This window comes from Podarcis liolepis (genome assembly GCF_965112155.1).
Source record: "Podarcis liolepis genome assembly, chromosome: 17".
In the NCBI taxonomy this organism is placed as follows: domain Eukaryota; kingdom Metazoa; phylum Chordata; class Lepidosauria; order Squamata; family Lacertidae; genus Podarcis; species Podarcis liolepis.
In genome coordinates, this window is record NC_139571.1 from 34,265,978 (window position 1) to 34,282,232 (window position 16,255).

At 44.5% G+C, this 16,255-nt stretch overlaps 1 protein-coding gene across 6 annotated transcripts; it reads right to left on the bottom strand.

Annotated features, from left to right (window-relative positions):
• Positions 1 to 299: 299 nt before the first annotated feature.
• On the bottom strand, positions 300 to 14,417 carry LOC310696272 (uncharacterized protein). Of its 6 annotated transcripts, XR_014520504.1 has the most exons (5): positions 12,667 to 14,417; positions 12,516 to 12,573; positions 3,085 to 3,686; positions 2,932 to 2,994; positions 300 to 1,497 (listed from the first exon to the last, which is right to left on the bottom strand). XR_014520504.1 is itself a non-coding variant. In XM_083481597.1 (4 exons), the coding sequence occupies exons 1-4, from the start codon at positions 13,222 to 13,224 to the stop codon at positions 10,052 to 10,054; spliced, it is 279 nt and encodes a 92-aa protein (XP_083337723.1). In that variant the 5' UTR covers positions 13,225 to 14,417; the 3' UTR covers positions 9,235 to 10,051. The 6 variants fall into 6 exon arrangements, 1 of the variants encoding a protein (XP_083337723.1); XR_014520503.1 differs by lacking the exon at positions 2,932 to 2,994; XR_014520505.1 differs by having other exon boundaries at positions 2,932 to 3,686.
• Between the last annotated feature and the right edge of the window lie 1,838 nt (positions 14,418 to 16,255).

Genomic DNA, 16,255 nt, shown 5'->3' on the forward strand with positions numbered 1-16,255 from the left:
GGGGAAGAGGCAGGGTCTCTAACAACTCTCGCCACCCTTAGAAAAACTACACTTCCCAGACTTCTTTGGGGGAAGCCACAACTGTTTAAAATGTTACGATACTGCTTTAAATTTATAGTGCAGATGGAGCCTAAGACAAGAATATACAGCTCAGTGTTTCATTTTACTTACTTTATCCCACTTTTCAGATAAATATTGTCTCCCAAAGCGGCTCACAGCAAAAAAGAGAGAGAGGGGGGACCTGCCATCGAGCTGATGGACTAAAAAAACCCAAAATGCACAAGGAAAGGGAGCTGAAGGAGGAAAGGGCCAGGAGGAAAATCAGTTTTTAATGCCAAAACAGAATGGTGAGCTATAAGCATTGCAAGCATTTATAGCTTGCTAGGACCTGGCAGACCTGCCCTTGCTGGTGTTCTTGCTGGAATAACGGCAGGCAGATTTTGTTCTTTTGGCTGATGCTTGAAGCCAGAGTGTCCTTTCCTACGGCACTCCCAGGGCAATAACAGGGAACGGGAGCTGGGTGTTCTTTCTGGCAGAAGCAAGCTCTGATGGAAGCCAGGTTGGTCTCCTCTTGCCTTGATGTTATTGCCGGGAGTCTGGATGAGTGGTGTGAAGTCCCCTGCCCAACAGCAGAAACCAGGGTTCGCTTCTTTTCTGCTCCCCAGTTTCCAGAGCCAGTGTGGTCTAGTGGTTAAGGGCGGTAGTCTCGTAATCTGGGGAACCGGGTTCGCGTCTCCGCTCCTCCACATGCAGCTGCTGGGTGACCTTGGGCCAGTCACACTTCTCTGAAGTCTCTCAGCCCCACTCACCTCACAGAGTGTTTGTTGTGGGGGAGGAAGGGAAAGGAGAATGTTAGCCGCTTTGAGACTCCTTAAAGGGAGTGAAAGGTGGGATATCAAATCCAAACTCCTCCTCCTCCTCCTCCTCCTCCTCCTCTTCTTCTTCTTCTTCTTCTTCTTCTTTCAAAGCAGTTTCTTCGGCCTGATGAGAGTAGTTAAGAGACGCCTGTTTCCTTCAGAGAGCTACGCTTCCCAGAGTTCCCTAGTGGGGCCAGTTGAGGATTATAGGAATTTTAGGCTGCTTCCAGACGTTTTTTTTCCATGTAGGATTCAATCACATACAGTGGTACCTCGGGTTACATATGCTTCAGGTTACAGACTCCACTAACCCAGAAATAGTGCTTCAGGTTAAGAACTTTGCTTCAGGATGAGAACAGAAATTGTGCTCCGGCGGTGCAGCAGCAGCAGGCGGCCCCATTAGCTAAAGTGGTGCTTCAGGTTAAGAACAGTTTCAGGTTAAGAACGGACCTCCAGAACGAATTAAGTACTTAACCCGAGGTACCACTGTACCAGCAAACTCAGGCTGTGCAACGAAAGGGTTTTTTTGTGTGCTCTTGTGCAACAAACCTACTTCCAGGGCAAACGGGCCTTTTTGCAGCAAGGAAAGTGACAGGGGAATAGCACTCGAAGTTGTGAGGTAGCAGTTGCTTGGCTCTCCCTGGAAGCAAATCAGAATGAATGCTCAGTAAACAGGTTGTCTGGAGGTAGCCATCGTTCAAAACGCCTGGAAGGGAACAGGTGTAGGGAGAGCGCCTTAAGAGTGTTGGGCTCACAGAAATAGAGGCTGGAGTTCAAATCCTCACTTAGTGTTTCTCCAAAGCAGACTCTGCTCCAGGAATGCAGGATGGAATAACAGAATCCTGGAACTGTAGAGCTGGAAGGGATCCTGAGGATCATCTAGTCCAGCCCCCTGCAGTGCAGGAATATGAAGTTGTCCCATATGGGGATTGTTATGTACTGAGTTGAATAGGATTCAGAATGCAGCAGTCTGATTGGTCCTAGAAGAATAGGATCCAAAATGCAGCAGTCTGATTGGTCCTAGAACAATAGGATCCAAAATGCAGCAGTCTGATTGGTCCTAGAACAATAGGATTCAGAATGCAGCAGTCTGATTGGTCCTAGAAGAATAGGATCCAAAATGCAGCAGTCTGATTGGTCCTAGACCAATAGGATCCAAAATGCAGCAGTCTGATTGGTCCTAGAACAATAGGATTCAGAATGCAGCAGTCTGATTGGTCCTAGAACAATAGGATCCAAAATGCAGCAGTCTGATTGGTCCTAGAACAATAGGATTCAGAATGCAGCAGTCTGATTGGTCCTAGAAGAATAGGATCCAAAATGCAGCAGTCTGATTGGTCCTAGAACAATAGGATCCAAAATGCAGAAGTCTGATTGGTCCTAGAACAATAGGATTCAGAATGCAGCCGTCTGATTGGTCCTAGAACAATGCAGCAGTATGATTGGTCTGCAGGAGCCACCCAATCCAGCTCCAGATGGAAATGAATCCACAACCTGATTGGCCTACAGGAGAATCCCGGAATCAGCCAATCATGAGCAGCCCATTGTGTAAATAATGTATATAAAGCAGATACTTGGGGGGGACTTTCATTCCTCCTCACCACTATGAGCTGAATAAAGAGCATGAAATCAATTCTCGACTCTGAGTATATTTCAGGGATTGAACCTGCAAGCTTAGCATTATCAGCACCATGCTCTAACCAACTGAGGAAAGCTTCCCTGTGGCTGCTACTGCTACCTGCTTATATTACACTATGTGCATTCCACTAACATTAATAAAATCATAATGCCCCATGGGAAATAATTCATTATTCCTACGATACACAGCAATAAGCCTGAGTTTGACATTCAATGTATGCTCACTGAGCAGGGAGATGACGTCCATCCTGCCTCTCTGGCACAGGTCGCTTGCAGGATACACTTGCTTTCAAACACATGTTTTTCATAGCCACACCTTCCACTTTTGTGGTATACACTTTAACAATCTAAGGTGTACTCTTAAGGCTGCCAACTTTTTTTATGGGCCCCTGCTCTTCCTCCTTCTTTGCCTTTGACAGAAGCTTGGTTTGCTTACCTCTGCTTATCTCTGTACAGTATCTTGAAAAGTACTACTGGCTGATTTATGCAGGTCATGTTGCTGTTAAAGAGATAAGAGAAGGCCAGACGGTTGCTGACAACAGCTAACAACTCTGTTCACATTACGGATGTGAAAAATACAAAAAAGCACCTTTAAATATGTTCGGTTCAGGAGAAAGACTGCCGTTCCTGGACCGGGACAGGGCGTAGCTTATTGCAATGCACCTAATGTAGGGCTACCCTCAAGGATAGTTCAGAAGCTGCAGTTGGTTCAGAAGTACAGTCATACCTCTGGTTGAAGTAGCTTCAAGATGAATATTTTCGAGTTGTGCTCCGCGGCGACCCGGAAGTAACGGAGCGTGTTACTTCCGGGTTTCGCCGCTCGCGCATGTGCAGACGGTCAAAATGACGTCACGTGCATGCGCGGAAGCAGCGAATTGCGACCCGCGCAAGCGCAGATGCGGGTTGCGTTTGCTTCAGGATATGAACGGGGCTCTGGAACAGATCGCGTTCCCATCCAGAGGTACCCTCTCCAGGGTACAAGCCTGGACAGTGTGTGTGGAGATCCTGGGCTGCAAGACCCTCCTCCTGGCCTTGCTGATGTGGTTCAAAGGAAAGCAGAGCGAGGCATCTGACACCAGCTGGACTGCAGGGGTTGCCAAAAGGAGGCGTATAGGGTGCCGTCTCTTGGGGAATCCTCTCCGGATTTGTGTAGGATTTTCTCCCTGGCCTTTTCATCTCCGGAAGATAACCCTGCAAGGCAAGAGAGGTTTAGGACCGGTTTTCTTTCTCCTAAATGGGCTGCCTTCCCATTGTGATGAGCCCCTTCTGCCCTGTACTTACCTCCGCAGCATGTGCAGAAACTGCCTTTGCATAAGACAGCCGCTCTCTCTGCTCTGCACATCATTCGCCACTGCTGCCAGGAAGAGGCAAGAGCTGCAGGCTATCCAGCTGCCCTAGAGGACGGGGTTGCTCCAAGGACAAGATCATGTGCATTTGGTGACAGTCACCACTGCATTATAATTTTTCTTTCAGAAAGTTTAATAAGTGTTCGTTTTCATTTACAGCCAGTCAGCTTAGAAGCCAGTGGAATATAACTGATGTTGCCGACTGCTTGGTTTTGCATGAGTGTGTGTATAAAACCTCTTTGGCCTGTTGTTGTTTCTTAAGAGGAGCGTGACCTTCAGAAATCAGCAGCCGGAGTGTTTCAGGATATTGTGCGTAAAATACCTGTGTTTGTGCTCCATTAAAGTGCACAGCCTAAATAGAAAAGACAGGTGCAAAGGAACAGAAAGGCTGAATAACTGCATCAAACCAGAAGGAAGTTTCCCTCACATTTTAAAAGTGTGTGTGTGTGTGTGTTTAGCTTTTCAGCAAGGGATATGCCAGTGTAAATAACACATGAATTCAAAAACTTATGTCATGTAGTATGGCGTAATTTCTAAATAAGAGGTATGGAGTAAATATTGTCTGAAAATAATACAGGCCTCCCTTTTCCATGAAAGCTCTTCTCCTGTCTGTGGAAATACAAGGATGCACTGTATGTATGTAGGGGAGAGACAATGGGACTCAGCATATATAAAATGGTGTGTTTTCCTAAATGAGTGCTGTACACGTCCTATTGTGATTAAAACAGCATGGTTAAAAACTGCAGCCCTACCAAAGTTGACATGTTCCAGTCACCACAAGCAAGAGCGTTGCAACGAGACTCCAGGCCCTGTTTTGATTTTGGAAAGCAGCCTTCCACCAGTAACTTTCTAACTGAAAATTATGCGGCTTCCGCACTCCCTAGACTACTGTATGGCCATGGTAGGAAGGCAGACTGCCATTCCAAGACTGATAATAAATAACTTGGAAAACAAAAAGCAACAATTCCTAGCAGTGCTTGATTTAAAACATAGAACGCAACTGTTTTATAATACAATCACGGGACGTCCCGAAAATAGAAAACATAAGAACATGAATAATTCACAAAATATAAACAAGCCTCTTACATATGTAATAGTAATTTATTATTTGTACCCCGCCTGTCTGGTTGGGTTTCCCCAGCCACTCTGGGCGGCTTCCAACAAAGATTAAAAATACATTAAAATGTCACACATTAAAAACTTCCCTGAATATATGTACCTTAGGTATGTATACAAGCTCAGTGAGAAGTATGAGTTTGCTTCTGCTGGATAATCTCAATTATACTCAGCCTAATTTGAGACAAACAAACTCTCCTCATCACCAAAAAGAAGCCTTTCTCTTTTCTTGTTTTTCATTTTTGTCAGAGCTGAAAATCCCTGTTCACAATAATATGTTATGGAAAACCGTAGAGGAATAGCCAATGCTCTGACATGGATACTGGTTCTGGTTGTATATCCTAAAAAAAAATTCAATCCTATCCTATACTACGCTAAAATGTTCAAATGTTTCTTTGATTGTCCTTAACAACCACGGAGCATATTTCACCAGAACGGTCTGTGAAAACCCAATTGAAATGAACAGGAATTACTCTGTCATTCATGTTCCTGCTTAATTTCTGTTCATTTTAATAGGGCTGGCGGAGAATTCCCCAGTAGATAGAATGTGTTCCACCACATTAATTAGTGTAAACCGGGAAGACCGTTTCCATTTTCCACCTCAGGCACTAAAACTTCAGTTTCAGATTTGTTATGTACGCTGCTGCATTCCTTAAATGCTTTTTGCTGCTAACAATACTGTTCTCGTATCTTCAAAGCCACAATTAAATCATTAACAATTACTCTTCGAGGCCACAGTTAAATCATTAACTAATTAATTAATCAGCTCGCCGGGATCAGCCTGGTACCAACTAATGATAATGATCCGGCAAGGCAGAGAAATGTACAAAGGTGTTATTGAAAATTCTAGCAGTGCGTCTGTATTTCAGTTGTTGGGAAGTCTGGCTTATTTCAAACCTGTTTATCTGAGGGTTCCTTGAACCATAAAATGTTAGATTGGTACCTGACTGGGGCTTTTCCCTTTCCAATTACAGAGTTCTGGTTTTCAGCTACAAATCTTGCAGACATTCTGTGAGAGCTTTGGACACTGAGGGTTGTGCCTGAGCTCCCGAAACCTAGCAGACACAATCATAGCTAGAGGAAGCAATAATAATATGGATATGGATAGAGGTGGAGAAAATTTAAGATAGCCAGATGAGAAGGAAGATGGGGGTACTGCACGATTAAACAGTTGTGTAGGTGGAACTCAGGGATCTTGGATGCTTTCCATGCAAACTACATCTGCTGAAATCCCCTCTGCTTCACAACTCTGGAATGTGTTATGTCCTGAAGTTCTCACCCTGGGCCAGCAGGGGGATACTGTAGATAGTTTTCACTCAGGTCCACATTCAAATAAGGAATTGAAAGTGACATTCAGTGATTGGATAGTTACAGAAAGTTGTTTCTGTTGCGTTGTAGTGGAGCTCTATATAAGCAGGCTGGCTGAACCCTTTAGTTCAGTTCTGTCCTGGCCTGTGAATAAGAAAGAGCTGTTTGAAGAATCGCTGTGTTGTCTGATATGTTCACCCACAACTTAACATAATGTGAAGGAGGAGTCCTTTACAAATGAGTGGTGCTGTCTCCCTGCAACGGGAAAAGAAGAAATATGACCCTACAGTCATGAGCAAAAAAGAACCTGCAGTTCCCTCTTGCTCCAAGACAGTCTGAAATCTGAATGCCATTGCATGCCTTGTATTTCTTAGGTATTTATGACACTGTCGTTCTGCCTTTCCTCCAAGGAACTTGAAGGTGGTTCACATGGTTCACCTCCTCCCCTTCTCACAACAACCCTGCGAGGTAGGTTGTGCTGAGAGGCAGGAATTGGCCCAAGGTCGCCCAGTGAGCTTCATGGCCAAGAACAAGGATTTGAACCCTGGTTTCCCAGGTCCTAGTCCAACACTCAAACCTCTGATTGCATTGGTTCGCATGTATTTTTTTCATGTATTTTAATGTACTGAAATGTTTACATGTCAACAGTGCTGTACAAAAACAATCTGTTAGTGCCGATTAGCTTTTATATCTATGTAGAAGGCTGAAAGATCAAACCTCTCCATTCTGAAGGAAATCAGCCCTGAGTGTTCACTGGAAGGGCAGATCGTGAAGCTGAGGCTCCAATACTTTGGCCACCTCATGAGAAGAGAAGACTCCCTGGAAAAGACCCTGATGTTGGGAAAGATGGAGGGCACAAGGAGAAGGGGGCGACAGAGGATGAGATGGTTGGATAGTGTTCTCGAAGCTACCAGCATGAGTTTGACCAAACTGCGGGAGTGAAATATACTGAGTCGCAAAGTGATTTCATGCTCTTTATTCAGCTCATAGTGGTGAGGAGGAATGAATGAAAGTCCCCTCAAAGTATCTGCTTTATATACATTATTTACACAATGGGCTGCACATGATTGGCTAATTCTGGAATTCTACTGTAAACCAATCAGGTTGTGGATTCACTTATTTCTGGAGCATGATTGGGTGGTTCCTGCCAGCCACTCATACTGCTGCATTGTTCTAAGACCAATCAGACTGTTGCATTCTGAATCCTATTGTTCTAGGACCAATCAGACTGCTGCAATTTGGAACCTATTGTTCTAGGACCAATCAGACTGCTGCAGTTTGGATCCTATTCAACTCAGTACATAACAGGGAGGCAGTGGAAGACAGGAGTGCCTGGCGTGCTCTGGTCCATGGGGTCACAAAGAGTCGGACACGACTAAACAACAACAACAACAGAAGGCTGAATACTTCACAATACTAGACGCTGAGAAGGGATCCACTTGGAATCTGCTTGGAAGATTTTCAGAAGCATTTGGCTGGCTACTGTCCTAAACAGAACATGGGAGTTTGTGGCTCTTGGGCTGATTCAGCAACACCGTTTTTACATTCTGAATCATCAAACTGAATAAAAAGTATTTTTTTGCTGTAACATGACATTGTTTGTTTTTGCCCGGATGATTGTTTGAAGAGAGGATATGTTCACCCTTTCCAACTTGGATCAGATGGATTAGGAGAACAGGTTTTACATCCCAGAAAATGAGCAGTGAAAACAAACAAAACGCTGCTGTAAGATCAGGCGCTTTTTGTCTCTGCCCAAAGAATTGCAGAAACTTAAAACTTTTGCTCTGTGTCATTCCCTACGGGCTAGAAAGCAGATGTACAGTGGCACATATGCGAAATATTTTCAATGTACTACAGCTCATTTCTGCATTCTATATATTTAACAAAACTTTCTGTTCTGGTACCACATCAGGAAAGTTAGCATTCCAACAGGCAAACAGGTGTATTTGGTTTCATGCAACTTAATTGGTCAATTAAATCATGAAGCTGATTTATAGGCTCATTTTAATTGAGTGTCAGTTCCACTTTCAACACCAAAACTGCCTTGGTTGCCCTGATGGCCTGGGCTTAGAGAGGGACAAGGGGAGAGCAACCCTATTTATTTTCATGGCTCTCTTGGCAGTCTTTCATGCCATCACCAATGATATTCTCCTGAGCTGTTTATGTGAACTTGGAAACAGGGGCACAGCGATATGATGGTTACTCTGCCATCTACATAGCTGAGACACAGAGGGTAGTTTGGAGGTTTAATTGTTTAAATCCCTCATACTTGCACACCCCCAACATTTCTCTGATAAAAATAGGGATGTCCTATTCCATTATTATTATTATTATTATTATTATTATTATTATTATTATTATCCCTCCTATCTGACTGGGTTGCCCCAGCCATGCTGGGTGGCTTCCAACATATATAAAAACATCATTAAACATTAAAGAACTTCATTATACAGGGCTGCCTTCAGGTGTCTTCTAAAGGTTGTATACTTACTTATCTCCTTAGCTCAGGGGTCGGATAACTGGCTATAAGCAAAATAAGTAAAATACTTCTTTTTAAAATGGCCTTTAATATATGTTGCTTATATCAATTTCATGCCAGATGGTTAACCACTCCTCTTCCTCCAAATAGGTGTGGATATTTTTCTTGTTTTTATATTACTGCATGGTCTGTGAATTATCTCAATATTAGGAAGGCAGTGGCGTAGCGTGGGGGGTGCAAGGGGGGCCGGCCGCACCGGGCGCAACATCTGGGGGTTAGGGTTAGGGGGCGCAAATCCACGGGTTAGGGGGCGCAAATCCACGGGTTAGGGGGCGCAAATCCACAGGTTAGGGGGCGCAAATTACTTGCCTTGCCCCGGGTGCTGACAACCCACGCTACGCCACTGTAGGAAGGGACAGACTGGAAGGAAAGAATATCATATTTTATTTATTTAAAGGCATTTATAAGTGGGCTTAGTATGTTAACAAAAAACAACTCCTAGAGGTACAAAGCATAAAAACAAAACAATATCGTTCAAACCAAAATACAACCTGAAACCAGTAAAACAACAGTACGTAAGAGCAAATAAAAACGGAAGAGTTTCAAGCACAAAAGAACTAGGTCCAATCTTATGGGTCAGGGAAAGATAAAGTCTTTACAAGCTGTGTGCAGAAACTGATGTTATTCCATAGCATAGGGGGAACAGCAGAATATGCCCATTTTTTGGTGATTGCCTTATGATACTCTCTTTAGAGCGTAGTGCCATTAGTAGAATTTCCCCAGATGATGTGTTAACATGTTCTGAAATACATTCAGAATATGAGTCATGTTAGATACCCAACAGCATTCCAGTTACAGCAGTACAGGACCTGCTTACTCTGTCTAGTCTGCCGTCCCATTATCTGATTGGAATTTGCTGACAGCTGATACTGCAATGGCAATAGAATTCCAGTTCCAACCTAACATACATCATATACTAGACTATTATCTTCCAGCAGAGCTTGCAGGCACAGTTATATCTTAAGGGCACAGCCAGCCATAAAGTTCTCTTGCACCTCACTGAAAGGAATGGCACGTGTGCAAGGAAACTACTGTGCTCTTCCCCAACTCTGTCAGTGGAGAAATCTATGAGACGCAACAAAATGCGGGTGGAACTTTGGTCCTATTCACACTATACATTTAAAGCACATGGCTTCCCCCAGAGAATTCTGGGAACTGTAGTTTGATGAAGGTGCTAAGCATTGTAGCTCTCTGAGGGGTCAACTATAGTTCCTACGATTCTGAGTGTGGGGGAGAGACCATGTGTTTTAAATGTGCTTTGCATCTATGGCGTGGCTGTGACCTTTCACACATGCTTGATTTTCTGAGAAAGCTGTAAAACAACAAACAGAGAGGTTTATGAGTATTGCTGTAGATTTATGGTGAACACGGTGGTTTGCAGAATCATGTATAACTTTACAAGCTGGTCTCTGGCCAAACCAGAGCACTTCTGTGGCATGTAACCAGGGCCAGAACATTGGTACCAAATGAGTGTCACATTTAGTGCCACATGCACTTCTTTCTAATTCAGTAATTTTGGAACTTTCTCAAAGAGGGGAATTACTAAAATAAATATTGGAAGAGGAAGTGTGAGTCATTGGTGCTCCCATTCCCCAGTACTGTATATCTAATATATGTACATTTTGGGGAATGGGAGCACCAGTGACTCACACTTCCTCTTCCAGTTTACTGTACAATGTTTCCTCAGATAACTAGCAGAAATGTGCATGTTTCAGATAAGTGTGGAATTTGAAAATCTCACTGCAGGGAAAGGTGTGTCGTTCCCTTCAGCAATATACCGCCCCAAAGTAAGTAAGAAATTTCCACAAGCTAATGTGGAAAATGTTTCACAATGCAATTCTGGCCCTCCTGAAGATCTGGGCGGATAGTTCTTCTAATGTCTGGGTATCACCGACTTGCAGTGGCTCTGTAAGGATCTTTCCTAGCAGCCTTATCTGGAAATGCCTGGGACCCCACCCCCTGCATAGAACGCGTGCTATAGCCCTGCCCCAAAGTGCACTTACTAGGGAGTAAGTCTTTGGAAGCACGTGGACTTCCTCCTAAGTAAACTTACTTAGGGTCAAACCGCATTCCTCAGGATCAGGAGAAAACAAAAGGGCCTGACTGAACATGCAATATCACATCCCTAGATACTCCCAATTACAGAAATTGGACATGTCTTTGCTTAGAGTAGCCATTGACACTTGGCCAAATGAATGGACACCAATTTGCATACGCTGTGTGTAGATGTGCATTTTAAAATATTAGTAATTTATATCCTATTAAGTCATAGTCACTAGACCCACTGATTTCAGTGATTCTGAGTATGACTTAGTTGGGTATATGATATTACCTTAAGTATGACTGATGTATTATGTCACCCTATAATTCTACATAGGCATACTATAAAGGTAAAGGTAAAGGTACCCCTGCCAGTACGGGCCAGTCTTGACAGACTCTAGGGTTGTGCGCTCATCTCACTCTAGAGGCCGGGAGCCAGCGCTGTCCGCAGACACTTCCGGGTCACGTGGCCAGTGTGATGACGCTGCTCCGGCGAACCGGCACCAGAGCAGCACACGGAAACGCCGTTTACCTTCCTGCTATAAAGCGGTACCTATTTATCTACTTGTACTTAAGGGTGCTTTCGAACTGCTAGGTGGGCAGGAGCTGGGACCGAACGACGGGAGCTCACCCCGCGGCGGGGATTCGAACCGCCGACCACGCGATCGGCAAGTCCTAGGCGCTGAGGTTTTACCCACAGTGCCACCTGCATCCCAGGCATACTATACATCTCACTTTAGTGGGGAATACTGTGGCCTGTGTGTTTGTGCTTTGCCTGCTGCCAATGTTGATGGGCAACTTCAGTGCCCCTACTCTTCCTTGTGTATCTTTAAACCAGACACACCGTCATACAGAGAACTGCCACCTGTCCTCATCCCAAGCCTCTGAAAGCCCTGAAAATTGACAACTGTCTTCTGTAAAATAGGACACCTGAGCATCTGATATTTGCTGTTCTTCTTCTGCTAATGAGCAAACGTCATGCCATTTCCTCTTTCATCCCGGCCTTTTCCACATTCTGAATAATCTAAATAGGATCCGTTTGTTTGTATATTTAGGTTACTTCCTAAACAAACAATGCAAAATTAATAGACAGTCTTTTCTATATATATAAAAGAAGTAAGTATTTTGTTCCCCATGACAAGGTGTGCTAGGATGGGAAGCATCCATGTAATCCACCTTGTCTTAGACACACACCAGTGATAAAACAGAGGAGCACTTTGCTTCATTTAGTTCTTAAGGGGGAGAGATAAAGAGATAGAGATAGAGAGAGATAGATAGAGAGAGAGAGAGAGAGAGAGAGAGAGAGAGAGAGAGAGAGAGAGGTTGCATTGGAAGTAAGCATGGACACCGCAGGGATTTGAACCCCGTCCTGGAAACCAGGAGCGCCGACCACCAGTGTCTTTTGCTTTTTTTTGTTTTTGGCAATGCAACAAGGTGAAAAGCAAAACCTGAGAGAACACTCTGAATACAAAATGTTCTCTCAGGAAAAAAGAAAACCCTTAAGAGTTATGAAGTTGCAGACAGAACACAATCGAGGTTTTATCCCATTGCCAAGCAAGGGATATTCACCTAGATGTGTTTAAGTCACAGAGTGCCATTTTCACTGCCATTAATTTGCAGTGCAGAACAGAGAGACTGGTTCCAGTCTTAAAACCCTGCCTTTATGCTCACCTTTTTGTTCGCCCCTCTGAAGTGTGAATTCATGGGCCTGGAAGTTCCTTCTGCTGGTCTGTGAAAAGCAATCTGGACTCATTAGTTTGTCCCCGGCTCTTTCCCACCAATTCCAGAGAAATGTTTTTTGAACACCACTGTTCTTACTGACCTGACTTCTGCAGGAAGAGCCGGCTTCACCTGAGTGAGTGTGGTGGGCTCTTCGACAGAACTGTGAAGAGATCAAGCGGGGGGAAATGGAGAGGCCAGCACAAAAGGATTCTACTAAAAAAGATCACTGAATTGTAGAGTGTGAAGTTCACTTGCCGTTAAGTTTCCTGAAGGCTTGCAAAATTCTATTGTGTCACTGAGGTGCACCTGGAAGAGACTAGGATCTTCAGCAGCCCTCCCCTCCAGACACAGGAGCTAAAGCAGCAGGTTACCTTAAGCAGTGCAGTCAAGATGCAGGTGTCTCTCAATCCTACACTGCACATGTTCACTAGATGTATCAAGAGCTCTGACATTGCCTTTTGTCAATGGAGCAGATCTGCTTCAGGCACAGGTAGCTCTGTGAGGTCTGTACAAAAAAAGAGCTGGAACAAAACAAGGATGGCTGTCCCACCAAAAGATGTACCTTATTGTGTGGTGGTGGCACAGGAAAGGGCCTCCCCTGCAGCGGTGTCCCAACAAGAGAAGTCCCTCCAGGTAGAAACATGGAGAGCAACTGCATTCGGCTTTCGAGTTCGCAGCTCTTCTGAAAAAGGGATTGAATTACCAACACTGCTTAATACAAGCTCTTTGGAATATTTAGTTTGCATATTTGACGTATTATTCCATTTAGAGCCTACCTTTTCTCCAACAGGCTCAGGGTGCTTGAATGGTTCCCCTCACTGCGACCTGAAAGAATCTTTGTACAAAGAGTTGCAGGCAGAACACAACAGAGATTTTCTCCTCAGCCAAGCACAAGATACTCACCTAGTTGACCTTCAGCCAGAAGACACACAACTGTATTGCTGCTATAATTACGGTAGAGCATTTAGAGATTACTTGTTAGTTATTAGTCCCTATCGCCACCTCTGATAATTCAAAAGTTTTTTTAATAGGAGCTACAATTGCAGTTGAAGGTAACCAAGTGAGAGGTTACAGGCAAAGGAAGCAGTTTGCTACACCAGGTTTATAAATATATTACCTTAGGAACAGAAGTACTGGTGAGGATCCAAATTTTAGTATTTGTCGGAAACCCAGCCACTATCTACCCTACCATGCAAGTTTTCACCAAAAAGCCAGTAATACAATTTGGGTCAAATTAAATATCTAATAAAGTCTCAGCATTTATGGATCATGTTTCCTGCACTAAACATACATCTCTGTACCGCAGGCAAAGAAAATTGGGAGCTACATGCCTCCTTTATCTACAGGATTTAAGGGTACAGACCTCTATTCCAAAATGTTTCACAAATGTGGGTTATTATTATTTTGTGTGGCCCTGCTCTGGTCATTAGTGGAACAATCAGCCACCCCCTTATGTATGAGTAGAAATGGCCAGAGAGTCAGGATTCATAAGGTTTCAAACATTTTCTCAGTCATTTCAGCCTTACCATTAGCAGACAAAATTTTCTGCCCTTTATGTACAGGAAAAAATGGTCAAGGCTCATCCTCCCTAACTATGAATATGTATGTGCTTAAACATTTGCTGGACTTTTTTTGCTTAGAAATGGCCGGCAAAATGGTGAAAACCTCTACTCACTCCAATGCCTCTACCAGGCCGCCTCTACCATTGCCATCAGTAGATTCACCCTCAAAATGCAGTATTTGCTTTTTCACATTGAAATCAGCAAGGCAACTGTTACAGACAAAGGAAGCAGTTTGATGCATCAGCTTTTAAAATGGGTATTCTAAATGTATTAACTTAGGAACAGAATTACTGGCATGTTTGGAACTTTCTGGATTTATATACATCTGAAGGAACAAAAACTAAACAGTATAGAATCAAAGAATCATAGAGTTGGAAGAGACCACAAGGGCCATCGAGTCCAACCCCCTGGCAAGCAGGAAACACCATCAGAGCACTCCTGCCATATGGTTGTCAAGCCTCTGCTTAAAGACCTCCAAAGTAGGAGACTCCACCACACTCCTTGGCAGCAAATTCCACTGTCGAACAGCTCTTACTGTCAGGAAGTTCTTCCTAATGGTTAGGGTTAGGGTTAGGGTTTGAGTCAGGGTTAGGGTTAGGGTTGGGGTTAGGGTTAGGGTTAGGGTTAGAGTTAGGGTTGGGGTTGCGGTTAGCGTAAGGGTTAGGGTTAGGGTTAGGGTTGGGTTACGGTTAGGGTTAGAGTTAGGGTTAGGGTTAGAGTTAGGGTTGGGGTTAGGGTTAGGTTTAGGGTGGGTGTTGCGATTAGGGTTTGGGTTAGGGATTGGGTTAGGGTTAGGGATAGGGTTACGGTTAGTGTTAGTGTTAGTGTTAGTGTTAGGGTTAGGGTTAGGATTGGGGTTGGGGTTGGGGTTAGGGTTAGGGTTAGGGTTAAGGTTAAGGTTAGGGTTACGGTAATGGTAACGGTAACGGTTAGGGTTAGGGTTAGGGTTGGGATTAAGGTTACTGTTAGGGTTGGGGTTGGGGTTAGCGTAAGCGGTAGGGTTGGGGTTAGGGTTAGGGTTAGGGTTATGGTAACGGTTAGGGTTAGGGTTAGGGTTGGGATTAAGGTTACTGTTAGGATTACGGTTACGGTTGAGGTTAGGGTTAGGGTTAGGGTTGGGGTTAGGGTTAGGGTGAAGGTGTGGGTGAGGGTTACGGTAACAGTTAGGGTTAGGGTTAGTGTTAGGGTTACGGTTACGGTTGGGGTTAGCGTAAGGGTTAGGGTTAGGGTTAGGATGGGGGTGGGGGTTACGGTTACAGTTACGGTTACGGTTAATGTTAGGCTTAGGGTTAGGGTTGGGGTTACGGATAGGATTAGGGTTAGGGTTAGGGTGGGTGTTGCAATTAGGGTTTGGGTTAGGGTTTGGGTTTGGGTTAGGGTTAGGGTTACAGTTAGAGTTAGGGTTAGGGTTGGGGTTGGGGTTGGGGTTGCGGTTAGGGTTAGGGTTAGGGTTAGGGTTGGGGTTGGGGTTAGGGTTAGGGTTAGGGCTACGGTTACCGTTACTGTTACTGTTAGGATTAGGGTTGGGGTTGGGGTTAGCGTAAGGGTTAGGGTTGGGGCTAGGGTTAGGGTAACGGTTAGGGTTAGGGTTAGGGTTAGGATTAGGGTTAGGATTAGGGTTAGGATTAGGGTTACTGTTAGGATTACGGTTACGGTTGAGGTTAGGGTTAGGGTTAGGGTTGGGGTTAGGGTTAGGGTGAGGGTGAGAGTTACGGTAACGGTTAGTGTTAGGGTTAAGGTTAGGGTTAGGGTTACGGTTAGGGTTACGGTTAGGGTTGGGGTTAGTGTAAGCGTTAGGGTTAGGGTGGGGGTGGGGGTAACGGTTACAGTTACGGTTAATGTTAGGGTTAGGGTTAGGGTGGGGTTAGGTTTAGGGTTAGGGTTACGGTTAGGGTTACGGATAGGATTAGGGTTAGAGTGGGTGTTGCAATTAGGGTTTGGGTTAGGGTTAGGGTTAGGGTTTGGGTTTGGGTTAGGGTTACGGTAACGGTTAGGGTTAGGGTTATAGTTAGAGTTAGGGTTGGGGTTGGGGTTGCTGTTAGGGTTAGGGTTAGGGTTAGGGTGGGTGTTGCGATTAGGGTTTGGGTTAGGGATTGGGTTAGGGTTACGGTTACGGTTAGGGTTACG

Excerpts from the sequence above, each read along its gene's own strand:
- LOC310696272 (XM_083481597.1), bottom strand. The coding sequence starts at position 13,224 with ATGCAGTTGCTCTCCATGTTTCTACCTGGAGGGACTTCTCTTGTTGGG. Across the intron at positions 12,727-13,128 it reads TGCCACCACCACACAATAAG|TTCTGTCGAAGAGCCCACCA; the intron begins GTACATCTTTTG and ends ATCTCTTCACAG. Across the intron at positions 12,574-12,666 it reads GCTCTTCCTGCAGAAGTCAG|ACCAGCAGAAGGAACTTCCA; the intron begins GTCAGTAAGAAC and ends TGCTTTTCACAG.